This window comes from Phyllopteryx taeniolatus, chromosome 6, assembly GCF_024500385.1.
Source record: "Phyllopteryx taeniolatus isolate TA_2022b chromosome 6, UOR_Ptae_1.2, whole genome shotgun sequence".
In the NCBI taxonomy this organism is placed as follows: Eukaryota; Metazoa; Chordata; class Actinopteri; order Syngnathiformes; family Syngnathidae; genus Phyllopteryx; species Phyllopteryx taeniolatus.
The window spans coordinates 16691297-16719121 of record NC_084507.1 but is presented as its reverse complement, the minus strand read 5'-3'; the positions used below and the strand labels follow the sequence as shown (position 1 = coordinate 16719121).

Below are 27825 nucleotides of genomic sequence, written 5' to 3'. Positions count from 1 at the left end.
CATGTTTTTGACCCAATCAGAGACCTGCCAAATCAAAAGGAAGTGTGGTCCAATGACCAATGGATGTTGAGTATACGTGGAGTGACTCTCGTTCTGACCAATCGTATCAGCGTTTTTCACATTTTAGTGGGCGTGACCCAGCGTAACCCGGAAAAAGCCTTACGAGTTGTTTATTTTCTCATTAAGGAAAGCAGCGCGTGCAAGGTAAGTTGTCAGGAGTTTCTTCTCCTGTGACGAAATAGATTCTACGCACGTTATACGGTCATATCTATGAGCTTAAGTACGAAAATGTGTAACATTTAGCCCCCAAATCCTTCAACGTAGGTGCTAAAACGCCTTTGGTCAGTTTACCATGACTAACTTCCTTTGTAATTATATTCCTTATTGGTCAAAGTAACGCAGTGACGTTTGCTTCACTTAAACTCACCATTTCAGTTTGTTTGCAAACATAATGAAAGTACAAGATCTCGGGGAAATGGTTAGAACACAACTATGCACAGTAATATGCATGAGGCACTAAATGTTGTGCCGAGGGGCATCTCAGTGGAAAAAGTCCACATTACAGTACTGCTATGCTAACGTTAACGCCATTAGCCGGTCACACTAACGTTATTTTCGTAGCATCACGTGTATGACGGTTGCTATGTGCTAAGAAAAAAGCTCAAATCATTTGTGGAATGAATCTTAAATTCAGTGTTATGGCAGACGTTCTGCTTCTGGACGAGGAATGGACGCCACTCAAGTCATCAACGACTCCATCTTAGAGACAGATGAGGAGGAAAATGAAGAAGTGAAGACACACAAGGGGCGGCAACCTTTAGCCAAGCTGTGCATCTTGAAGAATGACCACGTTCCTGAAAGAGGTGAGAGGCAAGCATTGAGCCATAATTTTAGTTACAAGTTTAAAAAACAACAACAAAAACAAAACCCAAAACTTTATTTAAACGGAAAATAAAAACCCATTGCGACTGAGGTCCAGGTCCGCTTCTAGGCATGCATACTTGAGGGAGCAGGCAGAAATGTTAATGTGACAGCATATTATCATTTGATATTATTATCATTATGTCACTAACTTAGCGATCGCTGCACGGCATCGTTCACTACTTAACTACTTTTACTCTAATAGCACACTCGAGTGTAGCAGATAATGGCTATTGTTAGCCGGGCATTGTTTCTTGTGTCACGACTCGTCATCAGAGTAATAGCACACAGCCCAACAAAGTTATCATCCTGTACACACACTATCTTCTACCAACTGCATCGCAAGCTTCGCGCCTCCAGCCACTTGTGAAATGCTTAAGGTATCCAAATGGAGTAGATTAACCCTCTATAAGGCACTCACGAATATACTTGCAAATTCAATATGTGGGACTTTTTCCTCCTCCAGGTTTTTCTTCTCTCTTTGTGCGTATGATTACATACAATTAGGCAAGCACACATAACATAGGATCATTAAGTACACTTTACAAAGCAAATCTTTCAAAACGATGTTAAGCCAGCAACATTCAAGTAATTGACATATCACTTCTGATTTTTGCTCTTATTTTGAAACTGAAAATTGTACCACGTCCGGTGACGGACTGATGCTAACGATGCAATGCAATTACGTAAATTCGACTCCTCAAAAAACATTATACAAAGCCTACAAAATTAATAAATGTTTGAGGCACTTAAATTATAACGATTTACATAATTCCTTCAACAATAAATGACTTTGTGGCCATTTCTACAGTCTCACTGCAGACTGCTGATCACAGCCAACCAGCACACAGCACGAAGCACTGCCCACCATCCACCAAGAAAGGAGAGCAGTAAATACTGACCAATTTTACAAAATGCAAGTGCAACAAAGCAACAGCAGTCTAGCACAACACAGAGAGGAGGATTTACGAAGTCAATGTGCAAAGAAAATTGTTACAGGCCAGCAAGAGCAACTGATATCAAGACATTCATCAACCTTTAGTTGAAAACTATACAAAGAGACCAACGAGGCCAGTTTGAGTTGACTGATGGTCATTCCAGGACCAAGGGCCAATGTAAAAAAAGGCTTCTCTTACTGGCCTCAGTTCGCACGGACGGAACTTTAAAACGCACCCAGGTGCTGGATCTGAGATTCGTGGAATTTTAAATGATCACAACAAGCAAATCTATTAGCTGTGTTACTGTCAAATTGTGACAGAAAGAGGGCCATAACAAGCTGTTTGCGGGAAGAAGGAGAAAAGCATGATTTGACTTGATTAAAAGAAATCAATGGTGAATGAACTTTCTTGATTAGTTTCTTGACTAAAGCATTAAATGATATTGAAAGTCAAGATTGATATCCAACCAAATATCCTCTCTGCTCTTTCTATTGTAGCAAAAATGTTTGAACAAATACAGTGGTACCTTGACTTACTAAAGCCCCAACTATTCCCCCCCCCCCCCCCATGAGTTATTCCGAGTTACGATCTGTCGTTTGGGCGATTCTTTTTTTTTTTTTTTTTTTTTTTTTTCTCTCCTCTCTCCATTTATTAAATATTTTGCTGTGTGTTGCAGGCCAGAATTTAAGTCATGCGCAAGCTTCAGAGACAGTGCAGCTTGAGTGAAGTGAGAAAAAAAAGGGAGCAATGAAGATATTGTCATGCCCTCGTACGTGGGCAACTAGAGCCACGCTCACCGATGCACTTTCAACTGTTTATTGAATGGAACAAACAGTCAAACACACAAATACAAAATGAGAAGTCACAAGGAGCTGCCATATTGTATATCCAACACAGGAATGAATACTACTGTTTTTATACAACACAGTGCTTTATTTTTCTTTATTAGAAACGCGTAACTAAGGCCAGACCAATATGGATTTTTTTGGAGACAGATGCCGAGTCCCATATTTGGCGGAATACAATTCCGATAACCGATTAATTGGTGACTAATTTAAAAAATATAAAATGAGTAACTTATTTTTTTAGTCTCTTTATGCTTCCAACAATAAAGGTATGAATTACAGGCAAAACATTTGACTGTTTTACCATAGTTTGTCATTTAGTATTTGTTTATCTTTGCAAGAGAGAAAAATGGGAAAAAATTGTCCGTTTTTTGGTTTGCCGATTTTATTTGTTTGAATGTCATTATCTGTGTCTTGCAATATGTTACCAAAACAAACGGCATAAATCTGCAAAAAAAAAAAAGTCAATTTCTGACGATTTAAAAAGGACTAATGTCGGACAATTGAATCTGTTTCATGGTGGGCTGGAATGAAAATTGACTTGATATTGTATTATTATATTGAGTTATGAGCTTGGTCAGAATGGATTAATAAACTTGAAAGTCAAGGTACTGCTGTATGTGCAAAGCAAAGCAGTGTGCACAATTTCTGGGCAGAAACTAAGGATTGAGTTTGTTTCTAGCATTAAAGTCGTGAACAAGAAAACTCACATATTGTCGGGAACAATATTAGTCTCAGCATCATGTCCCATATTTTGGCTATTTAGAATACCCACTTGTGAGAGCACTTTATGTCGACAGCACTGGCTCAGGAGCAGAGAGGTAGGTGGAGATCTTCGCTTGTGATGTAGATAAGCTTCAGAAATTTGAATGAGCTGATATCAGGCCTCTTGGCAGAAAACCGTCTGGAACGCAGGAATGCGTGGATGATTTTATTTCATATTTCACATATTTACTGAGGCACCATAGAACCAATATTACAACCTAAATATAAGAAAAAGTTGGTTTGGTCAAATATGGGACCTTTAATAATAATAGTCTAAAGTTAGGACTTCCTGGTCAGAATTGACAGTGCACTGCCTGTTCACACAGAATTTCCTCTTTTTATGGGGGATAACGTGCTTGGTCGTGACATTGGCACCTGCACGCTGCCCCTGCCGGCGCCCTGCGTGTCCAAACAGCATGCCACCATCTGCATCTCCGTCCACCGCAGACGAGGATCCCGCAGCGGAGTGGATATGGAGGCTTTGGTTTGGGACTTGGGCAGCATGAATGGCACCCGCAAGGGCCGCCTGAAGTTGACTCCTAATGTCCGTTACGCACTCAGCGAGGGGGACCGTCTGGTAATGGCAGACATCCCGTGTCAGTACGTCAGCATCAGCGAGGACGTCGGGGGCGGAACGTCAGATGTTCGTTCCAGTTTTCCGGGTGATTCTGTAGAGGAGAGCGATAGCATCAAGGTGAGTGCCAGCAAGGTGTCACAGGCTTCAGCTACGGTGTCATGTTTGGGTGAAGAAGAGAAGGAGCCTGCACCGAACAGCTGTGTGTCCTTTGAGGCCACTTCAGTCCAGCTGCACGGGACAGTGGTCCCAGACTCCGAATCAGACTCTGACGGGGAGGGGCCAAGGCACAGAGAGAGCAGGTGCAAGCTTCTAGGTATGTATAGAATTTGTAAATGTACAGACAAATGCGCAGCAATTAGGAATGGGCATTGTCTTTCAACTTGCTGTCATGTCCCTTCCTTGCTGCCAAGTAGCGCACTCCATTTATCCTCCATTGGTTCAAGACAGGATTATTCAACAGTTCATTATTTAATTAATCATTATGCCCATCTCTGTTTCTTCATAATTTCCATGGCTGCTTCCAGGGTCTGATTCCGACTCGCATAAAGCCACCCCTACCTGTTCAACCTTTCTTAGCCCGACCAACAAGATAGTCCCTGAAAGGTACGTTGTACAGTCCTCGATTTTTGTTTAGATAATTGTCCCAAGGGGTGATTGAGTGTGAATGCTCGTTTGGCTGTATGATTGACTGGCCACCAGTCCAGGGTGTTCCCCGCCCCTCTCCTAAAGCCAGCTGGAATAGGCTAAAGCTCACTCCCGAACCTAATAAGGACTAGTGCCGGAGAAAAAAAGATGGATGGTTGATCACCACTGTAATCTATAATCTCCGAGGTTGTCATGTTACAAGAATAATCTATTTTTCTAGAAAAGAATAGGAAGCATTTAATGTAATAATTAAAACAAACTGGCATTTTTGTGCTAGTAATAGGACTTTTTTTTCCTGTATTACAGTATTTTGACTTTTAGTTTTACTAGGAGCACAATTGCCCCTAACTCAAATTTTACAGGTGCAGCCAGGACACTTAGGGGCAGACACTGTAAATATATTTACATTTCCTCTCGTTTTCACAGTATTACTGATAATATGCAGCCACTCATCCTGAAAACAGAATTTCCTGCCTTTTATTTTTTTGCCATGACTGTTTCCTCACAAAACAAGTTGGATTCATTGTCAGGATTTGTCTCCTCTGGCACACGAGGTTGATCAGGGAAAATGTAAGCGCTACTAGTCCTCTTCGCCATTCTTTATTGTTCACAAGAGTTATGTGAAACCTGTAGATTTGTGGAATTACCCCAAGCCTCTTTTCACACATTAGCCAAACGCAGTGGTCGTTCCCCACCTTATATACATTAGCCCTCCTTCTTCTTTGACGTTCATCTCCTTTTCCTTTCGAAGTTAATGTCAGTTGGCAAAGGCAGCTCACTTGTGCATTATTGGCAACAATTGGGCTAAAGTGTTGATCAGATGTTTGTCAGCAACAATACCGTAATTTTAAAAAAATCAGCAAATTTACCGGCCGCACGTGCAAAAATTTAGTCTCGCTCTCTCAAATTTTAGGGGTGACATGCAACCATTTAGGGGCAGTTGTAGGGCACTGTTTTAGTATTTATTTTATATGTTCTTCCTGTGTTTGCGAGGATTTTTTCCAGGTGCACAAACGTCCTTCACATTCCAAAAACATGTATGCTAGGTTCATTGAAGACTCCAAATTGTCCATCGGTGTGAATGCTTGTTAGTCTATATGTGCCCAGCGATTGCCTGGCAACTAGTCCAGGGTGTCCCGGCTCATGCACAACCCTAATGAGGTCAAGCGCTATATTAAGTGGATGGATAGCTACACTAAAACATCATTGGTGGCCTAATTCAGATGTATGCAAAGTTTACAGCCCCCTCTACAGTTGAGCAATAATCTGTGTTTTTTCCATTCCAAGTCCCTACTGTGTGGATGAAAGCCCCATCACGCCGTCCTCGTCTACCAGAGAAAAGCCTCACGGACATGTCAGCTTCAGCAAAAAGGAGCCTGACGTGGTTGTTGGGGGACAGCACAAAAAGAACACGCTTGAGATTGTAGATGACAGTGACGAGGACGAGGCAGGCGCAGTGGAAAAGGGCCAGACACCGGGGAGGGCCACGCTCGAGGAGAGGGAACACAGTGTGCTCGAACAGCTGAAAAGCAAGGCCAGCTTTACAGAGGAGGAGTTGTCGCAACTGTCCACAAGCACCGTCTCCACACTTGCCATCCCTAAATTTAACATGGACAGTGACACTGACATGGAGGAGGATGGTGGCAAGGCTGAACTGGTGCCAGACCGGAGGGCGAATGCTGCATGCTTTCACATGGACAGTGATACAGATGTGGATGAAGAGGGCGACACATCTGCACCTCCCGTACACCCCGACGGGCCTGTCAGTCACATGTCAGCCGATGCTAAAAAAGCTGATGCGGCTCCTCCAGTCCTGCCAGATGACTTCCAGCTCGACAGCAACACAGATGTGGACGCGGAGGCTGGCGGCACCACCTGGGATGAGACACCTTCCAGGCTAGACTTGATTGGGGAGATTTCAAAATCAGATGACAACCAAGCCTCCGTTTTTAATACACACGTGAATGTCAGTGATTCAGCTACGATTTCAAATGACAGCAATGCGGTGCGAGATCCTCCTCACTTGTCACCTGTCGCCACCACACCCTCCTCAGTTACTCCTGGTATCACCGCAGCAGCTGTCCAGTCGGACTCTGACGCAGACACCGACGTGGATGAGTCCAGTGCGCCCCCTGCTGACGGGGACAGTGACACAGACGTTGAAGAAGAGAAGAATCCAATAATTCTTCCAGGGATAAAACCATCTTGTTTGCAGGCTCCAAATTTGCAGCACTGCTCTACCCCTGTGCAACTATCAGGTAAATGCAGTGGATCACACCACCACAACATTAGGCATATCTGCAAAATCAAATTTGGTAAGGGCTGTATCAAAAATGGTTTATTATTGTGGTTATACGACACTATGATACTGAGTGCTGTTTCTTTCCAATATTTTGGGAAATTCTTCAAAGACTGTCACAATATTTAAAAAAGCAGTTCTATACCACTGCAAACTACAAACACAATAATACACATACTCATCAATCAGAACTGAGCATTGTTACCTTTGTACAGTGAAGCCCCGTTTATCGGGTGAATATGTTCCAGACCCAACCGTGATGGGTAAAAATCTGCAATGTAGAGAACCCATATCATTTTTATTCTTTATTATAGTTTTCATACATGCAAATTGGTCGCCTTTGGGTGAAATCCGCAGTTTTAAACTCAAAATAGGCCATTTATGTGAATCGTTTAGTTCCGATGAGCTTTTCCTGGGGGGGAGTGACTTTTCTTATTCGCGTATTGTTTTGTTTTGACTTTTCTTTGTTATATATTGTTTTGCTATGGATGCTGTTATTAACGCTTTTGCATGTTTTCAGAAAGAGAAGTAGAGGAGATGGAGACCCAAGCTTTCCTCAGTCCCTCTCTGGGTCCGTTTAAACATAAGTTAGACTATTTTCATATTGCAGGTAAATTATTATTTTTTCCTCTCCCCCCCCCAATGTGACATGTATCAGATTTTTTTTTTCATGTCAATGTGAACAGTACACTTCAATTTTTGTCATATCTGACCCAGGCCTCTTTGGCTACGTTTACACTGCAGGGCATGATGCCCAATTCAGATTTTTTTGTTAAAGCCGATCTTTTTTTGCAGTCGTTCACATTTCAAAAACAAATGTGGCTTTTATTGTGGACGGAACACGTCAAGGATTTTGTGCAACCGGAGCGTCGTTTTCTTATATTTATCAATCTGTTTCCATTATATGTTTCCATTCTAGGCTCCAAAAATATTCCACATACTTTTGAGTGACACCTTCGTTGGGGTGCTAATGGTACGCTTTCGGCGTTGATTGGTAAACAGTTATTTGTCCGTATTCCTTTGAACAGGAAGAAAAGAAGTGCACTTTGTTAAATTGGCAAATATGTGCTGTATTATTGTTAGTGTCATGTCACGCTATTTACATATCTTAGGCAGTGGGGGTTCTGGCATGAATGACTCGCTGGGTGGGCAGCCACATAGTAATGATACAAAATGTGGGTAATTTTATAATTTGGGCTTTCATAACATTTTGCTTTAATGTTTACAGTCAAGTACCTCAGGTACGAAGGCGCCATAGTATTGTGTGGCTTATGGTTGCACATAGCTTAAAGGTCTCGGCTGTTTTTCAACTTACTATTTCCTTAAGAGTAACAATTTTTGAGTGAAGAAACATTTTCAACACACACTGATTCTTTTTGTATCGTAGCTACGTCTGGTGTTTGTAACAAAATGAACTGCATGAAAATCGCTTAGAAATTCATTGAGTTATGATTATTTTTGTATTTTTTATTTTTTATAGAAATAAAGTGTGTGTGGGGTGGGGCATAGTGTGTCTCAAGATGGCGGCCACTCTACAAATTGCTCCAGTTCTCTCTTTTGTCGAGGCTCCATCTAGTGTTCTATACCAGGGGGGTCAAACATACAGCCCACGGGCCCAAACCGGCCCATTAGGGGGTCCGGTCCGGACAGCAGGATGAATTTTTAAAATGAAAAAATACAAAAGACATTGTGGTGATGGGGATTAAGGGTAATTTTGAGAATTATTATGTTCCTGTAAAAAACGGGATGGTGGTAATTCCTAGGTCTTCATATGTTGATTCAAGTTCCCAAATACCTGTGACTTAGAGTTTTGTGCCTTTAGAATACAATCACAGTGATCAGTTATTATGCACACATTGTAGATGACAAACTGAAGCAAAATATTCTCAAGAAATTTGTTTAAATATGTTTTTCCTAATGTATTTGATTTGTTTTGCATTCAAGCAAAAGGAAAAACATATAATACTTATAATTATATCAGGTATGGTTAGATTTTAGTAGTCCTGCCTCTTTAACATCATATTAGGGTTTATGTGCACCCTGAACTACAATGAGTTTTGACACCCCTGTCAATATCTATGTGTGTTACTACCTGCTAAACTAGCTCTTAACCAATCAGAAGTTGCGCCGAAATGCTTGAGTCCTTGTGTCAGCCAGTCACAAGGTGCGTTTTATTTCTTTTTTTTTTGTACTGGTGGCGGTGCTGCCCTGAGTTGCTGCCCATGTTGTCCATATCAAAAACTGCCACTCAGTTTAGGTAGCTCTCATGATCATGGCAACATGCTGTGGAAACACAAACCTGATAAGGGTTTATCTAATCCGAATCAAACTTTAGTGCATGGGTGGAAAGCTTTATTTGGTAACTTTCTGCATGTCTCCAAAGGCAATGCTTAGAGAGCATTTTCCTCTCTGTTCCCTAGATGGATTCAACAGTGCAGTAAGATCTGCAGCCTTGTCTTCATGCTCAGACAGCCAGGAGGAGGAGGAGGACTTTATTGTTGCTGAGACGCAGTCCTTTATCCTTCAGACCCGAGGGCAGGTCCAAAGTGGCCTCCATGATGCCAGACGAGCCTCAGGCCGTGAATCATCCAGCGAGGACATGGAAGAGCTGCCTAGCGGAGGAGCGTCTTTACAGCTGGGGTTGTCTGACAGTAGCCACCTGGAGAGTGCAGGCCAGGCTCTGGCTATGGAGAGCACCCAGGCCTTTGTCTCTGTAACTGAGGCTGATACCCAAGCATATGCAAATATTTCAAGCGCAGACCCAGAATCACTTGGGAATGACTTAAACATGGAGGCCACCCAGGCCAATGAGGTGCCTGCCAGGAGTCCAGTGTTGCTCGAGGTGCAGCAGGTAAATTTGGCTTTACAAGAAACGCAGCCCTATATTTTGGAGCCTTACAGTGAGTCTGAAGAAGACCCAGGGGAAGATACAGAGACCCAACCTTTTGACTTGCCCACCTCTTCTACCCTTGCTTTGGCTGAAACGCAACTCATGACTGCAATTCATGAAGAGGAGCGCCCGACTACAAACAGTCCTGTCACCCATTTTCAACCAAACCAGATTGCTAAAGAAACAGATTTGGGTTCTTACAGTTTGGCTGATAATTGTCAGCTTACAAGTATCGCGGCGACCCAACCTATGGCTACAAGTGAAAGTGAAAAATGTTATGAGGACTCGATTCCAGTCTTGGGTAACGGGAAGGTACAGCTTAATGAAGAGAATCAACCAAATGTGAATTCTTATGATTTAGCTGCTAATCATCAGCCTTTGAGTATAGCTGTAACCAAGCCCACGGCTGCAAGTAAAAATGAGGAAACTGACGCCAAAAACTTGATTGAAGTCACATGTGAAAGTAAAGTGCAGCTTAATAAAGAGAAGCAACCCGATATAAGTGCTTATGCTTTGGCTGTTACAACCCAACCTATGGCGATAAGTGAACATGAGGAAAGCGCTGGTGAGGACTTGATTCCAGTATTACATGAAGTAAAAGTGCAGATAAATAACAAGACTTTACCCAATACAAGTTCTTACAGTTTGGCTGTTGCAACCCAGCCTATGAGTATAGCTGCCACACAGCCTTTGGCTACAAGTGAAAATGAAGCAAGCGATGATGAGGACTTGATTCCAGTCTTTTGTGAAAGAAAAGTACAGCTTGATAAAGAGACGCAACCCAATACAAGTTCTTACAGTTTAGCTACTAATCATCAGTCTATGAGTATAGCCCCAACCCAGCCCTTGGCTGCAAGTGAAAATGAGGAAACTGATGTTGAAGACTTAATTGAAGTCTTGCACGCAAGTAAGGTGCAGCTTGATAAAGAGATGCAACCCAATGTAAGTTCTAACGTTTTGGCCATTACACCTCAAGCTGTTAGTATAGTTGTGACCCAACCTATTGCTACAAGTGAAAATGAGGAAAGCGATGACGAGGACGACTCAATTCCACTCGTGCGCAATAAAAGAAAAGCAAGGCCGCTACAAATAAATGAGGAGTCACAGTCCCTCAGCAGTACTCTTGAAATCCCGAAAGAAGGTTTTAATGGTAAAAGTCTTTCAAAGTACAGAGCTGAAGGCCAAGGGAGCAGTAATGAGTCTCCATTAGTAACTTCAATACAACCAGATGAAGAGGAGACTCAGCCTAATCTTGACACCCTGCCTAACGATGACAAAGATGAATCAGGTCCTGCTCAAGAGAAAACAGAGACTCAGACGCTTGTGAACTTTGAAGTCTCTTCTGCTGCAACTCAGCTCATGGACACATGTGAAGATGAAGAGGCTGACAGCGAGATCTTGGTCCCTGGCCTGAGGAAAAGAAAAGCCAAACCACTGCAAATTGAAGACGAGACACAGTCACTTGTATGTTCTCAAGTGGATGAGACCGAGACCTCTGCAGTTGAACAAAAGCCAATGAGTTCTAGTGAACCGGGCCCACAGGCTCTACACAGTCAATCTAAAGTCAGAACCAGTACCACTAAACACTCAAGAGGAACACCTTCACTACTAAGAGAAAAGGAGGAACCAATAGAAAAAAGACAAGCAATTGGCAACAAAGCCAGAGGAATGACCCGGAAGTGTTGGCCTGCTGGGAGCAAGAGTGAAGACGAGGCTATGAGGCAGCAGACCAACCTTTTTGAGGTCCAAAATAGGGAGCAAGAGAGACGACGAAACGAAATTGCACAGAAGGAAAGAAAAGAAAGAGAAGAAACAGAAGGGGCGGAGGAACAAAAAGGATGTGAGAGACTGGAAACAGAAGCTAAAGATAGACAGAAACGGGATCAAGCAGAGAAAGAGCGTCAACAAAACAAAGAAGAAAAACCCCGGGCGACACAGAGAGGCCAAAGGGTAGCCAGAAGAACCATCGCCGTTATACCCGCTCCAGATCAAGATGATGTGCCAGCCAAGAGGACTAGATCCCGCTCCAACTCCTCCAACTCTGTCAGCTCCGAAGTGTCCGCTTCAAGCACTCAAGGGAGTCAGGGGCGAGGCCAAGGGATGAAAAGGTCCAACGGGCCTAACCAGGCGCCCATCACGAGGAGGCGGACAGTGGCAGCTGGTCTCACAGAACAATCAGAGCAGGGCAGTTGCCGAGCTTCGCCCCCAGGAGCACTTTTGAGATCCAGCTCACCCAACGCCCTTGCTTCGGAGATGTCCTGCAGCAGCAGCCTCGTCTCTCAGAGAGGAAGAGGAGGGAGACGAGGAGGAGGAAGGGCCAAAACGGAACCCGGGCCCAACTTTATCCCCCCCATATTGAGTCAGAATCTTGCTCCTAAGCCTACGCCACAAGGCAAGAGGGCCAGGAAGCCAGAGCTGTTAACCACTAAGGTTTTTGATGAAGCTGAGGAGGAGAAGCCAGAGTCAAAACAGGCAGCTGCCACTAGGGGGAGGAGGCGAGCAAATATAAAAGAACCCTCGAACAACTCCGCTGCTGAATCTCCTCTGCCTAAAAGAAATATCAGGGCCAGATTGCAGAGGACGGTAAAAAGTGAAACTTCTGAGGCTCTAATAGCTCCCCCAGGCAGCGATGAAGGGGAGGCCAAAGACAAGAGGAAAGGAAGGAAGAGGGTGTTGGAGGCAAAAGTGAAAGATGAGAATCCAGCTCCGGTCCAAGCAAAGAGAAGAGCTAGCGCGTCCTGCCTTCAGCGGGGCAGGAATGCTAAGGAATCTCCTCCTGCCACAGCCATCGAGGATGGAAGTGCAGCATCTGGCGGTCCTGGCAAAAGTGCACAGGTAACTTCATCCATGTGTTTTATTTGAAAATTTTCTTTTTTTTTTTTTTAAATCACAATTCAGATGGACGTGTTTAGGAATGCCTGGCCTTGGGGGGAGGTTTGCCATTGCCTATAGTCCGATTTTATCATAGCGTGCTGGTATTGGCTCTGATTCAACTGTGCAAGTGTACCTAAAGTTGTGGCCACTAAATGGAATGTTAAGTAGCTAATAGTTGATATTGCGGCACATCAATCTAGAGTGCTGCTTGTCTCTCTTCTGATTCAGCCTTTTTAACTAATGCGCTTCAGTCATCATCACTGAAAGCATGACGCTTTCCTTCCTCCCGCTAACCCACCAGAGTACCCTAACTCATGGCTAATGTCACTGTTGATCCACTAATGAATTAAGTGCTAAATTAACGGCTTCCCGATTATAATTCCATACATGTTGATGCTTTGTCTTTCATCTTAATCTTTTATAGCCTCAGATGCCAATCAGCAGCAAGAGAAAAACGCGAGATGCTTCCATAGATTCCTCTCCCATGACTTCTTGCAACTCTTACGCTTCCCCATTACTGAGTCGCCGATCACGAGATGCCAGCCACTCTTACAAGGTTTGTGTATGTTGTTGATTTATTTTGTTCCCCTTTCACTCTTTTACACCGGCCAGAACATTAGGTCCACCTCCACAATCTAATGAGAGCTATTACAAGCGCCGCATCAAACTTTCTGCCTTTTCAAAGACAGGGCACATTTGTGAAACGAGGGGCCCCTTATTGACCTAAGAGAGGGGGAACGAAGGAAGCCCCTAGTATGATACAGTGTTGTTCTATGCCACCACAAATGACAATAAATATAATGTCCAGTCAATGAGTCGAGGCCTTTGTCAGAACAATTTTTATTTGCCCCAGGTTGTACACCATCATAGATACCCACCTGTAATTATCACACAGGATGATCGCTAAACCCATTTGAGCGGTTTCTCACCAAAATAGCAGGCTCTATCTAAAGTGAACATTAAAGTGCGGAGTCTTACCGCATGTTGTAAATGAGGTCCCATCATAGAATTACAGATAATCCCATAATGTTATGTGGAGATGTCTTTAATGATGATGAGCGTAGTGGTCTCACAGGCAGTCGCTCCACAACGTTGTGCAACTGCGTGTCCATGTTTATGTTCAGACTTATTGGTTTCTGCCCAGTCTGTATTGGTTCTTGCTGTTTCTCTGCAATTCTCAATAAGTACGTTTTCCAGTAGGACTGGATTTTCCTATTCTTCCCCCGGCTTTAATGCTGCTTGTTTGTCTTTTTGTTCGAAACTCCAACTTCACACTGTATGCCAGGAATATTTTTACCATCAAACACTCCCCGGCCACTATTTGACAGAAGATGCAATGTTGCAATGGTAATAAAAGCCCCCCCTACACACACACACACACACACACACACACACACACAGGATGCACGGCCATGTTGGAAGTATACAAACGTAATCGTTGGATGGACGGGGATAGAAGTGCATGGTAATATGATTTAAAGATGTCTTCTCGCTTTGCTGCGTGCGCCTCTACACTCCACCTGTACCATGATGAAACTTCCTGCAATGCCGTGAGCTTTTCCACAATATCGCAGTAATTATCGTACCGTGAGATTATACCATTATAAAACTGAAATATGAGATTTAGAAATCGTTACATCCCTAGTTGCGTTGCCTGGTGTGTGGCGGGGCCTAAGGGGTTGTATTTTATCGCTAACCTACGCTAATGCTGTAGTAGTCATATTAACATTAAAGATTTGTAGGAAAAAAAACACTTAAAAAAAAATTTGCACATTCCAAATAATCAAATGAAAAACAGTAATTTCAGTGGCACCTGAACATGTCTTGTTCCGTGTGACAAGTTATTCTTAATTTATTGTTGTGTTGTTTGTAACCTCAAAGTTGTATTTCGGGAAACTGAGGACCCCCTGTGTCCATTTCAGCCCCAAACTAATTGTCTTGATACTGGTCTTGTATTTGATCTTTGATGAATAAATGACAGGTTAACAACAACAAGCGGGGCTACTTGTGTCATCCGCTCTCAGGTGCTGTTCACGGGGGTGGTGGACGATGCCGGGGAGAGAGTGCTGGCCCGTTTGGGAGGCGCTTTGGCTAATGGCGTCGCAGACATGAACTGCCTTGTGACCGACAAGGTGCGCAGGACTGTCAAGTTTTTGTGCGCGGTGGCCAAAGGAATCCCCATTGTCAACACACACTGGCTGGACAAGGTTTGCCACTAAATGACCAGTGACAATAAAATAAATTTCACGTGTCTGAGAGAGTCTTTATGTTTCAGAGCGGTAAAGCCGGGAGCTTTCTGTCTCCTGACGCCTACATCGTGAAAGATCCAGCACAGGAGAAAAAGTTCAATTTTCGCCTGCAGGAGTCTCTGAGGCTCGCCAGCAGTCAGCCTCTCTTACAGGTGCTCTAACTCGTTCATTCCATTTATTACTGAGATGGTTTCTGTCCTTGAGGTGGGGCTCAAAGGCGAGCGTCTGGTGGCCGGGCCTGCACCCATGGGGCCCCAGCCAGGCACAGCCCGAAAGGGTAACGTGCCTGGCTCACCACCTGTGGGAGGGGCCTTAGGGGTCTGGTGCAGTGCAAGCTGGGCGGTGGCCGAAGGCAGGGACCTTGGCGATCCCATCCCCAGCTACAGAAGCTGGCTCTAGGGACGTGGAATGTAAACCTCTCTGGCAGGGAAGGAGCACGAGCTGGTGTGTGAGGTCGAGAAGTTCCGACTAGATATAGTCGGACTCGCCTCCACACACAGCTTGGGCTCTGGTACCAGTCCTCTCGAGAGGGGTTGGACTCTCTTCCACTCTACAGTTGCCCACGGTGAGAGGCGCCGAGAAGGTGTGGGTATACTTATTGCCCCCCGGCTCGGCGCCTGTACGTTGGGGTTCACCCCGGTGGACGAGAGGGTAGCCTCCCTCTGTCTTCGGGTGGGGGGATGGGTCCTGACTGTTGTTTGTGCCTATGCATCAAACAACAGTTCAGAGTACCCACCCTTTTTGGAGTCCTTGGAGGGGGTGCTGGAGAGCGCTCCCGCTGGGGACTCCATCGTTCTGCTGGGGGACAGTGAGACCTGGAAGGGCGTGATTGGGAGGAACGGGCCCCCCCGATAAGAACCCGAGCGGTGTTCTGTTATTGGACTTCTGTGCTCATCACGTATTGTTCGTTGTATAATGAACACCATGTTGAAGCATAAGGGTGTCCACACGTGCACTTGCCATCAGGACACCCTAGGTCGCAGTTTGATGATCGACTTTGTGGTCGTGTCATCGGACTTGCGGCCGCATCTCTCGGAAACTCGGGTGAAGAGAGGGGCGGAGCTGTCAACTGATCACTACCTGGTGGTGAGTTGGCTCCGATGGTGGGGGAAGATGCCGGTCCGACGTGGCAGGCCCAAACGTATCGTGAGGGTCTGCTGGGAACGTCTGGCAGACTCCCCTGCTAGAAGGAGTTTAAACTCCCACCTCCGACAGAACTTTGCTCATGTTCCGGGGGAGGCGGGGGTCCGAGTGAACCATGTTTTGCGCCTCCATTGCAGAGGCAGCCGACCGGAGCTGTGGCCGTAAGGTGGTCAGTGCCTGTCGTGGCGGCAATCCCCGAACCAGTTGGTGGACACCAACAGTGAGGGATGCCGTCAACCTGAAGAAGGAGTCCTATCGGGTCTTTTTGGCCTGTGGGACTCCTGAGGCAGCTGATGGGTACCGGCTGGCCAAGTGGAATGCAGCTTTGGTGGTCGCTGAAGCAAAAACTCGGGTATGGGAGGAGTTCGGTGAGGCCATGGAGAAAGACTTCCGGACGGCTTCGAGGAAATTCTGGTCCACCATGTGGCATCGCAGGAGGGGGAAGCAGTGCACCATCAACACTGTGTATAGTGTGGACGGGGCGCTGCTGACCTCGACTCGGGACGTTGTGAGCCGGTGGGGAGAATACTTCCAAGACCTCCTCAATTCCACCGACACGCCTTCCCATGAGGAAGCAGAGTCTGGGTTCTCTGGGGCGGGCTCTCCTATCTCTGGGGTTGAGGTCACCGAGGTGGTTAAAAAGCTCCTCGGTGGCAAGGCCCCGGGGGTGGATGAGATTCGCCCAGAGTTCCTAAAGACTCTGGATGTTGTGGGGCTGTCCTGGTTGACACACCTCTGCAACATCGCGTGTACATTGGGGACAGTGCCTCTGGATTGGCAGACTGGGGTGGTGGTCCCCCTTTTTAAGAAGGGGGACCGGAGGGTGTGTTACAACTACAGGGAGATCACACTGTAGGAGGGTCCGTCGGGAAGTCAAATTCGCCATTTTTAACTCAAAATAGGTCATTCACATGAATTGTATAGAGCCGATGAGTTTTTCCTGGGGGGGCTTGTCGCTGTTGCCGTCGTCATAGGCTGTTTCGTACTCCTTGAACGCTGACAGCTCGCGGTAACTGTACTTTTTTTCCATTACAATGATCTGAATGTCGCTCGTGACTTTTATTTATCAGTTATTGCTTATTCATCAACTATTTCGTGCGCGAGACTCCGACTCAGACTTCCGCATTGGGCACTGTTTCTAATTTAAGCGCTAGTGATGTTTAAGTCTAGTTCACCAATCAAACGACACAAGAAAGTCACATGACCTCACACGACATCTTCTCTTGGGCTTCCCGGGCATAGGTATTAACAGTAGATAAACCACCCCGGCTGATTGTCGTACCTACGTGGCGGCCATGTTGGGAAGTTCGTCATTACCATGAAGGCAGCGGCGCACTACTCTTTAGACGAACAAAAACAACAGCTTTCATGTATTGTAGTATTTGTTTGGCACTGTCTGCCCAAATGTGGATATTTCAGCTCACTTATAACTTGAGAAAACGCTGTGCACTAAATTGCAAATGTAATTATTTATTTTTTTTAATTGTTTGTGCTATTCACTCAGTACTTGAGTAATTATTTCACTGTGTACTTTTTACTCTTAAGTATTTTTTTTGGAGGACTACTTTTTACTTTTACTTGAGTCACATTATTGTCAAGTAACAGTACTCTTACTTGAGTACAATGTTTGGTTACTCTACCCACCTCAGGAGCGGACATCCTCTATTGCTACTCTTACAGTTAAGCAAGATTTTTGCTCATCAGATCAGCCCGTGTCGTATTTGTTGCACTGGTCTTTTGTATTTTCGCATTGAGGTGCTGATCCGCTAGTACATCTTGTATTAATTAGGAAACACGGCAACAATTATCTAATTAGTTTACGGATGTTAATTTTAAATGTATTAAGCGACAGGGCGATATTAGGGATTATGTCACAACACAGAATGAACTAACTTCAAATTCAGAAATGAACAATGAAAGTATTGTACTTAATATTTTCCTGGAGGATGCATTTGGGATTAGACTTTGAAGTTGGTAATAGTGAAAAATGAAGTGAAACAGAATGATTTTAGTCAATTCTTTTCCAGAATGAGAGTGCTTAAAGAGGAGGATGCTATTCATGTGGCACAGCTTGAAGCAGGCACCAGGTGCAGGTGGAGATGGGCCTGGCTCAAGTTGGAAGCCAAAACAAAAAAGCAAAGAAATTAGACAAATTTGATTATAATCTTAAATTTGTACTTGAGCGGTGTAAATAAATGTTTTTCTGAGTGAAGAAAATGTGTTGATTTTGCCTTATTGTACTCTTCAAAGTCTTCCAAATGGCTTAATTTATGTTAAAATAATTTTAAGAAATTCTCTGCAGTTTTCACGACAATTTGTATTTTTTCTGTCACCTTTTTCATGTCTGGTGTTTGCATGTCTGTGTATGCTAGATGAGCCTGTTCTAACAAGAATTTAGTTGGCTTTTGTACAAAATATACATTAAAATTAAAATGAATTCGTGGAACATCATTTGATTTTTTTTTTTTTTTTAAACTATCTAAAAGGAATCTAATGTTATTCCCTTAAACCTCCAGTACAGTACAGAATTATAGCTAAATGTGTGGGTTTTTTGTACAAGAAGTGATACGCTGTAATCAGTAGAAAATATACACAGTCTGGGGGATATTATTAATACGTTATTCCCCTCAAAATACAGCTATTTTGCAGGAACTTACCACGCGTATGCTCGATAAGCCTTTCCTTACCTTTTGTAAAAAGGCACATCGTGTCAGCAATATTTGTGGATTATGTGCCAAAACATTTTTTCCGCCACTTGTAAAGTTTTTGTGTGAATATCTTGGTTTCAGCTTGGAGAATTTGACGACTCAGTCAAGATGAGATGACATGATTACTCCTTAAATTAGTATGTATTTTTCCTGATGCAGGCCATTTATCTGCTTACTGCCAGCATGCTAACACAGGATGTAAACAGAGTCGGTGCTCCTCCATGCCACTGTGCTGAGTCAGCTAAAGGATTGTTCGATATTCTGGCAAAAAAACAAACAAACAAACAAAAACAAAAAAACCGCAAGATCATAAGAGCCACTCAGAACGACAATGTAGTGATCATTTTTGTGCAGGCATTTTAAAATAAGACATACACATGATCTTGCATTGCGTTCTCTTTTTCAGGGCTATGCGATCCACATCACCAAGTCGGTGAAGCCCGAGCCGGTCTACATGAAGGACATAATTTCCTGCAGCGGAGCCACCTTTCTCCCGAAGATGCCTTCTTCATGCAAGGTGCAAACTCATAGTCTACTTTATGGCACAGTGGAACCTCCATGAAGTCAAACGCCCCCAAAGTTGTGGCAGTTCCACCCAAATATTCTGGAAAAATAAGCCACTAAAGTTGCCTGTTAAACTGCCGTCACACAAGATTTTTCCATTCCTCACAAGAGTAACAAATAAAGATTGACTTAGCTTTTCCTTTGGTCTATTTGTGGCCTTTTGGGACACTCAACAGGGAGTGTTAAAAGAAAAAGAGAAGGAAAATAATATACAGTGGTACCTTGTGAGTTTTTCAAGTCACAAGTCATCGCTTTGGCTCTTTATTTATTTTTTTTCTCTGTGTTGTGAGGCAAAATCTTAGTTGCCATTGAGCTTCGGATCCGCTGCTCGAGTGATGTGAAAAATGTTTTCTTTAAAGAATTGTACCCATCTTACAAATTCTGCCTGGGTAATCAATTATATGAGCACAACTGTGTGTTTTCTAATTTACTAAATTATAGTAGGCCTGTGAATTTCAAAATAAGAACAAGTCAATTAAAAAAAGTATTACGTGTTCAAATAAAGTGCTTAACTTCAGAATAATTATTGGAAAAAAAACTAACAAAATACAGATCATACTTCATGTTTTGATCATATGGGTAGAAGCAAAATCATGTATTGTAAAAATGCATTATACATAGGTTAGAAGGGGTTTCCAGAATTTTGAGGTCAACTTTGGGAGTGCGTATTATACATGGGTGCGCATTATACACGAGAAATTACAGTACACTTTTTTTTTTTCCCTCAATGGGAATTAAAAACTCAAATTTTCTCCAACCCCCACATATAAATACAAACACACCCATACGAACACATACACACAAACATAGCACCAATTGACTTATAGTATAGAGACATGGCAAAGCACTGAGGAACCAGGTGAGGAAAGACAACTTGTGGGAGCCATTCGGTGCCACCACGACCTGGGTAGACTGGGGTGGCCTCTCCAAATTGTGCAGCCTCACTGTATGTTTTTGTTCTGGCTTTGAGAATAATTAAAAGGTTGGTACCTGAGGACCTCAGGATCCGCAAGGGTTGATTTGATAAAAGCATATTCGAGATATATGATTTCCCGTGAGCATTAAGACATTGAAAAACAAGTAAAAGAACCTTAAAATTGATCCTGAGACACATGGAATGCCAGTGCAGTGACCTTAAAACCGGTGTAATGTGCTCCCCCCCACCGGCCTTCGTCAGCACACGAGTTATGCAGTTGTTGTGGATTGGAGATGGTCTTTTTGGGAAGAGAGTAGGGCATTGCAATAATCTAAACCGGAGATAAAATCATGCATCAGCATGTCCATGTTTGCTTGAGAGAGAAACAGGTGGATTCTGACTATATTCTTAAGATGGTAAAAACCTGCTTAGTTACATTCTTGATGTTTGGAGTAAAATTAAACTCAGAGTAAAAAATGATGCCCATGTTTATTACACATTGTGAGGGTTTAAAATCTTGTAGTTCTGGTAACAGTTTCTCTCGCTCGCCTTCAGGATCAATAACTAAAAGCTGCTGTAGGCTACAACTCACGCCCCCAGTCTCACACACAAAACCTGCCTAGCTGACTTCCCTTACTAGGGCGATGCCTCTGAAAAGCACTCATCCAACACACAAATATTACATTAGCTACAGTAATTGCATTTTATAAAACCAGTTAAATTCTTTAGATTCAATACAGTGATAATTTGTTTTATTAAACTGTAACAAAAGAAATTATTTTTTTACTATTTAAAAAAAAAAAACATTTTTTTTTTTTTTGAGTGAGCTTCAACAGATTGGTATTTTAATAGGGAAAATGTATTCTGTATACAAGTAAATTGAGTTACGGGCTTTGTCATGGAAAGAGTTAAACTCTTATCTTCTTTTACTTAACTTTTTTTAAATTTATTTACAAGTAATCAATTTACCAATTATTGAATTAGATAAATGGATAATGTACTTTAATTAACCAATTTTAACAAAAGGTGGCTCTTGGTAATGTTCAAGTTCGGTAGGCCGGATTAAAGAATGGCATATGTGGTGTGTGACCCACGGGCCATACTTTACCCACCCCTTTTCTAAACAAAAGAAAAATTGTGTTTCGTCTCCTTCATCAGCCTCACACCATGGTGATCTCCTGCACGGAGGACTGGCCGCTGTGCCTTGCGGCCGTCTCGGCGTCGCTCCCGGTTGTCTCGGCCGAGTTCATCCTCGCTGGGATCCTGCAGCACAAACTGGACTTCGAAACCCATAAACTGTCCGGCCCGCTGCGCCATCTGCAGCCTGCCGGCGGCAGAAGACCGGGCAGGAAGAAGACTTAGCATCAAGGAACAGAGATCCCGCCAGAATTTACATCATCAGAGCCGTAACTGTTTTTTCATAGAACCCAGATCTCAGCAATACACGATCAGATGATTAAGCTACTCACAAAATGTCAGGGACATTCGGCTTTCCAGTGAAATTTCAGGATGAACCTAAAGCACCTGTTGTGAATTGTGAAAAGAGTCGGCAGCTGTAATTTTTTCGTGATGGTCCACCTTAGTTGGTTTCGGCCTCAGGTTCATCCTGAAATTTCACTCGAAATCCCAATATCCCTCACCTTTTGTGAGTAGTGTAGATGTGTTACGTGTAAAATAGTTTCAACTTAAATGTGGGGGAGGAGTAATTGTCGGGTGTTAAACTTCACGCCCGTGTCCTGGCATTAGGGAGTCCCCCTTATGTTAACGGCTCTGACACTGACCCACGACATTTTCCCCCATTTTGTCTGCGTTTTTTTTTTTTTTTTTAATATATATATATATATATATATATATATATATTGATATTGATGTATATATATATATATATATATATATATACATCAATATCCCAGCATTTACAGGTGGTGTGAAAGGGGCTAATGACTCAGCTTGACAGGGAAACCTTATCCCCCGCCATGTGCTTGTTGGCGTCATCGGTAGATTCCTCCTACATTCGGTTGCCATGTACTTACAGAAAGTACTTTTTAAAAAAGCATTATTTAAACCGTGCCGGATAGGAATAATGACCCGTTAATTATCCCCGGCCGTCACCTCCTCCCTGCCGAGCCGAGCAGGAATTAGCGGCGCTTTACACGGCTTCGCTGTAATCAGACACTGTGAAAGCTGGGAGTTGTGTAAATCATGTTTGTACGGCGAAATATACGAAAAAATCTGCTTCTGGAAATCCATCAAATGTTCAGCAGGCTGGATGGTGCAGAGGCTCATGTTTCCTGACATCAGAAGTGCACGGGTGCCTTTCCTTTTTATATACTGAGATGATAATGAACATAGCGGAGTGTCCTCCCATCTCCATTAACCACTGCCGAACGTTCCATTAGGGCCTCATCCCCTCCTATTAGCTCCCCGGACGAGAATCGGCTTCAGTCTTTGTAAGAGACGGTTTTCAGTCTTCATCAATATCTTATGCGCTCTGTCCTGGCCACGCAATCAGCCAGAAGGTGTGCGGATTTGGCGGCAACTCACGTTTGTGGCGGCAACCCGCGTTCGGGTCGCCATCGTCGTCGTCATCAAATGTGTGCTTTGGCATTGAAATCTGTTTTCTGCTCCTTTCTATGGAAAGCCGTTTGAGCCTTCATACCGTAAGGATATCCAGCTTAAGCTCCATGCTGTTTGTCCTCACCGATAAGACAATTCAGCAGAGTGGTAGAACAAATGTGTCTTACTGGTCTAGTACTGATATTTTTGCAGCAGTAGGTAAACTTTGGCATATTAGTAGAAAGACAACTAGTTACTAGTGAGGCAGCCGAGTGACATCTGTGCACTTGTAATATTACTAGTGAAGCACTAGATAATAACTAGGAGAATTTTATTTCACTAATTGTACTTATCGCATGCAGTTGTCAACTAGTGCGCAGTTTTACCTCGCTAGTAACATTTAGTTGTTCAACTAGTGCGTCAAAGTTGTCCTACTAGTTGATTCAAACCCTTCCTTGATATCCATATACTAGTATGATCTTTGTCCTCACTAGTTGACATCTGCATATTCGTATCGGTGCTACAAGTGAAGCTGTAGAGGACATCTAGAAAGATTTTGTCACTAGTAGTACTAGTAGCACGCAGTTGTCAATGCATAATTTCTTATCACTTGTACAATTCTACAACTAGTATCCCTAAGTTGTCCTATCGGTGTGCAAAAATGTCATACAGTAGTGAAAGGCAGTAGTAGAATGACTGGGGTGCATTAGTAGAACTAGTCTTACTAGTAGTGTTTTTCCACTACTGCATTCTAATACTGCACACTAATAGGACAAATTTGACATACTGAAAAACTAAAACTACGTTACTCGTGAGGCCAAACTCTACTGCGACATCTACGCTGTTGACATCTGCACACTACTCGTGATGTGCTGTTAACTCATAGAATTGTATATCTAGTACGACTAGAAGCAAACAGTAGTGAACTAGTGTACAGTTTTGCCTCACTAGTAACATGTCCTACTAGTAAGTTGTCTCACTAGTGTACAGAAATAGCATTCTAAAATTCTCCTTATTAACATCAAGCACTTTCGTAGTAGTAGTAGTAGTAATAGTGCGCAGATGTCAACTTGTGCACAGTTTTGCCACACTAGTAACATGTAGTTGTCCTAATAGTATGCCAAAGTTGTCTTACTAGTGAGGACAAAGAGCATACTAGTACATGGACCTTAAGCTGGACATCAGGGATATCAAATAAATGGCCAAATGGCTTTCCATTGATTCCTGTCGGTGTGGGAAAATATAAAAGGGGAAAAAAAACACGGACTTAAGGAATATTTCTACTGACCAAATAAAAGATATTAATGCACATATTTTGATTGAGGTGTTTATTTTTAACAATGTGTCCGGATGCCTTATTTAGTGCCACGAGATGGTCACGATATTATAAACGGTCGAGTGCAGTTCTTCACTATCACATTAACAAAAACCGTACCTGTCAGACATAAAGAAATTAGTTTTATTTTTGTAAATGCAGTTTTTTGGTTTTTTGCTGCCGCTATTGTATTGAGTCTCATTAGATTGGCTTTATGTGAATAGTCAATTGTGAGGGGAAAAGAATTGACATTTTATGGAAGTTGTATTTATAAAAAAAAAAAAAAAAGCGGAATGAATAGAGTAGTAATATTATAGGAAAGAAAGTAATTTCGGGTAAAAAATATGTTCATGCCATTTCCACTGTATTATCAATGATTAGTTTTTCTCATAGGGCACAGGTGTCAAACTGATGGCCTGGGGGCCAGATCAGGCCCGCCAAGTCATTTTATGTGGCCCGCGAGAGTGTGCATCAACTTTGTGTTTCTTGCTAAAATACCGAAATTGCAAATCAGCTTCACTTTTAAAAATGTTGCGATAATGCAAGCATTTTTTTTGTTACCAACCCCCCTTTTAAAATAAAATGGATTCATACTGTAGTTGAACAAACAGTTTTTACTGGCTTCTAATTTCAAACGTAATTATCCATTAATTTGTGTATATGTAATAATATGAGGCTATCATATGGGTTTGCAGCCAGAACGGCCCTCCGAGTGGAACCATAACTGCGATGTGGCCCGTGACAAAATTGAGTTTGACACCCCTGTCGTAGGGTTATGACTTTGTCCTAACATTATGACTTGTAACGTTTTTCTTTTGTTTACTTTTGAATTTTTTCATCTCATTGAGTACGTATTAATGTGTAGCTGTACCTAATGTTTTACGTTGACAAAGTTGAAAACGACGTTTTTCTTTTTTTTTGGTGAAAAGACTTTAATTGTGAGTTTAATTTCCCAGAAAACAAATGAAAAAGTCATGAAGAATAAAGTTGTAATAAGAGGGTAAAGTGTCGAAATTATTACATTATTCTGTTAGCATTAGGAAGGTAATTTCTTTTCATATTTTGACTATTATCTGAACAATACGACTTGTAACGAAAAAGTCAAAGAACAAAGTTGTTCTATGATAAAAAAAAAAAAAAAACTTCGACAAGAGTAAATATTTTACTGTCCTAAAATGATAACTTTATTATCTTACACTGAGGTCTTTTTGCTCTTAATATAACTAGATTCTGTTAACATTCCAATTTGTATTCTTGTAACTTTTTCTTCAAATTTTTCCATTGTGGCCCTATTGATGTCTCATTAGATTGTGCCCAATGTTTTGGCTTCACAATCAAGTTGTAAATTATCACAAAAACAAACAAGACAAAAAAAACAAACAAACATGAAAGTTGTAATTTCAAAAAATAAAATTCTAATACTATGAGGAAAAGTAGAGGAGTTGGTTATCTTCAGTTGCAGACTTTTTACCCATATTCTTGTAACTTTTGATTTTTTCTTTGCATATATGTACCTAAACATTTCTCTTTGTTAGCTATCTTATTTTTTTATGTAATTTTAGTTAGTTATGATTTACAAATGAAATCATATCGTGCTTGTCCTCATAGTGTCACAGGTTGAACTGACTTTTTGGCGAGAGAATGGGGTACACCCTGAAGTGGTCGCCTGCCAATCACGAGACCAAATGAAATTCATATACAAACAGCGGTGGGAAGTAATGAAGTCCAAATGTTGTCTTATTGTGCTTATTTAGACATTTTGGGTATCTCTACTTTTCTGATGACTTTTTGTGCTTACATTTGAAAACCAATGTCTGTACTTTCTACTTTGTTAAAACCGATTTTTTTTCAACCTTGATGACACGACATGAAAAAGACATAGAGGTCAAGTCAACCACGTGTGAGATCTGGGGGACTTTTAAGATATAAAATTAGGGACTGTAGCAAAATGAAGGAACGTAAACCAGGAAGCATTAACAACTAAGATGTAACAGATCTGGAGAAGCAAGATATTCCCCATCCATTAGGGGTCGCCACAGCGCGTCATCCTTTCCCATGAGAGCCTATCCCCTGCATCCTCCTCCTCTCTAACACCAATTGCCCTCATGTCTTCCCTCACGACATCCGTCAACCTTCTCTTTGGTCTTCCTCGACCTCTCTTGCCTGACAGCTCCATCTTCAACACCCTTCTACCAATATACTCACTATTTCTCCTCTGGGCGTGTCCAAACCATCGAAGTCTGCTCTCTCGAACGTTGTCTCCAAAACATCGAACCTTGGCCGTCCCTCTGATGAGCTCATTTCTAATTTTATCCAACCTGGTCACTCCGAGAGCGAACCTCAACATTTTCATTTCCGCCACCTCCAACTCTGCTTCCTGTTGTGTTGTCAGTGCTTCTGTCTCTAATCTGTAAATCATGGCTGGCCTCACCACTCTTTTATAAACGTTTCCCTTCATCCTAGCAAAGACTCTTCTGTCACATAACACACCTGACACCTTCCTCCACCCGCTGCAACCTGCTTGGACCCGTTTCTTCACTTCCTGACCGCACTCACCATTGCTCTGGACGGTTGACCCCAAGTATTTAAAGTCCTGCACCCTTGCTATCGCTTCTCCCTGTAGCCTCACTCTTCCCCCACCACCCCTCTCATTCATGCACATATATTCTGTCTTACTTCGGCTAATCTTCATTCCTCTGCTTTCCAGTGCATGCCTCCATCTTTCTAACTGTTCCTCCAGCTGCTCCCTGCTTTCACTGCAGATCACAATGACATCTGCAAACATCAAACAGGAAGGGGCTCGGGGCTGATCCCTGATGCAGTCCCACCTCCACCTTAAACTCCTCTGTCACACCTACAGCACACCTCACCACTGTTCTGCTGCCCTCGTACGTGTCCTGTTTTATTCTAACATACTTCTCTGCCACTCCAGACTTCCGCATGCAGTACCACAGTTCCTCTCAGGGTACTCTGTCATACGCTTTCTCTGGATCCACAAAGACACAATGTAGCGCCTTCTGACCTTCTCTGTACTTCTCCATCAACACCCTCAAGGCAAATAGTGAGAGGGTTAATGAAACAAGATAAAATTGTGTTGTTTTATTAGCCTATGTAGCTATATTTAAAAAAGGTTAGGGTTAGTTAACTTGATAAAAGTGAATTTTTAAAAATTACATTTTGATTATAATTGACTTTTAAAGTTCTGTTTGGCTATGTATATTTATTTTTATATCTTTGTTTTTTCAATTATTTGAGTTAATTTTTATCATTATCATTTATAAAACATACATTTAAAAAAATATGTCCTCCCTTAAGTTAAATTTGAGACCCAATTTTGTTTTATTATACAATATTATTAACCCCCTTCCCTCATGGGGCTATTCAAAAGTTCCATTGAGGTTTGACATATTCATCTTGTCTCGCTTTCAAATTGAGGAAAAAGTACCGGAATGAAACCAAGTTGGCTCGTGTGACTTTTTCCCGAACATCGGCTCTGTTCGGGTGGTGTTTCGTGGAAGGTGTGTGGGGATGAGTGGGTGTCTGTCCGGTGTTTCCCGACAGGAGTCGAGTGCTTCCGAGTGGCCGACCGACACATTATTTTTTTTTAACATGTTCCAAAT

General features: G+C 42.7%; 1 protein-coding gene across 5 annotated transcripts; it reads left to right on the top strand.

The window, feature by feature from the left end:
- Positions 1–154: 154 nt before the first annotated feature.
- mdc1 (mediator of DNA damage checkpoint 1) lies at positions 155–24199 on the top strand. Of its 5 annotated transcripts, none has more exons than XM_061777021.1 (12): positions 155–204; positions 706–863; positions 3796–4359; positions 4571–4649; positions 5979–6949; positions 7511–7600; positions 9411–12715; positions 13179–13310; positions 14779–14961; positions 15030–15155; positions 19261–19371; positions 21493–24199. In XM_061777021.1, exons 2-12 carry the CDS (start codon positions 728–730, stop codon positions 21694–21696), a joined length of 5901 nt encoding a protein of 1966 aa, XP_061633005.1. In that variant the 5' UTR covers positions 155–204; positions 706–727; the 3' UTR covers positions 21697–24199. The 5 variants fall into 5 exon arrangements, with proteins under 5 accessions (XP_061633005.1, XP_061633006.1, XP_061633004.1 ...); XM_061777022.1 differs by having other exon boundaries at positions 171–204; positions 695–863; XM_061777020.1 differs by lacking the exon at positions 155–204 and adding an exon at positions 221–341.
- The last annotated feature ends 3626 nt before the right edge of the window (positions 24200–27825 follow it).

What these genes read in the sequence shown, in the direction of transcription:
- mdc1 (XM_061777021.1), top strand. Translation starts at nt 728, where the DNA reads ATGGACGCCACTCAAGTCATCAACGACTCCATCTTAGAGACAGATGAG. An exon ending in GCAGTCAGCCTCTCTTACAG is followed by an intron (nt 15,156 to 19,260) that starts GTGCTCTAACTC and finishes TCTCTTTTTCAG; the next exon opens with GGCTATGCGATCCACATCAC. An exon ending in AGATGCCTTCTTCATGCAAG is followed by an intron (nt 19,372 to 21,492) that starts GTGCAAACTCAT and finishes CTCCTTCATCAG; the next exon opens with CCTCACACCATGGTGATCTC.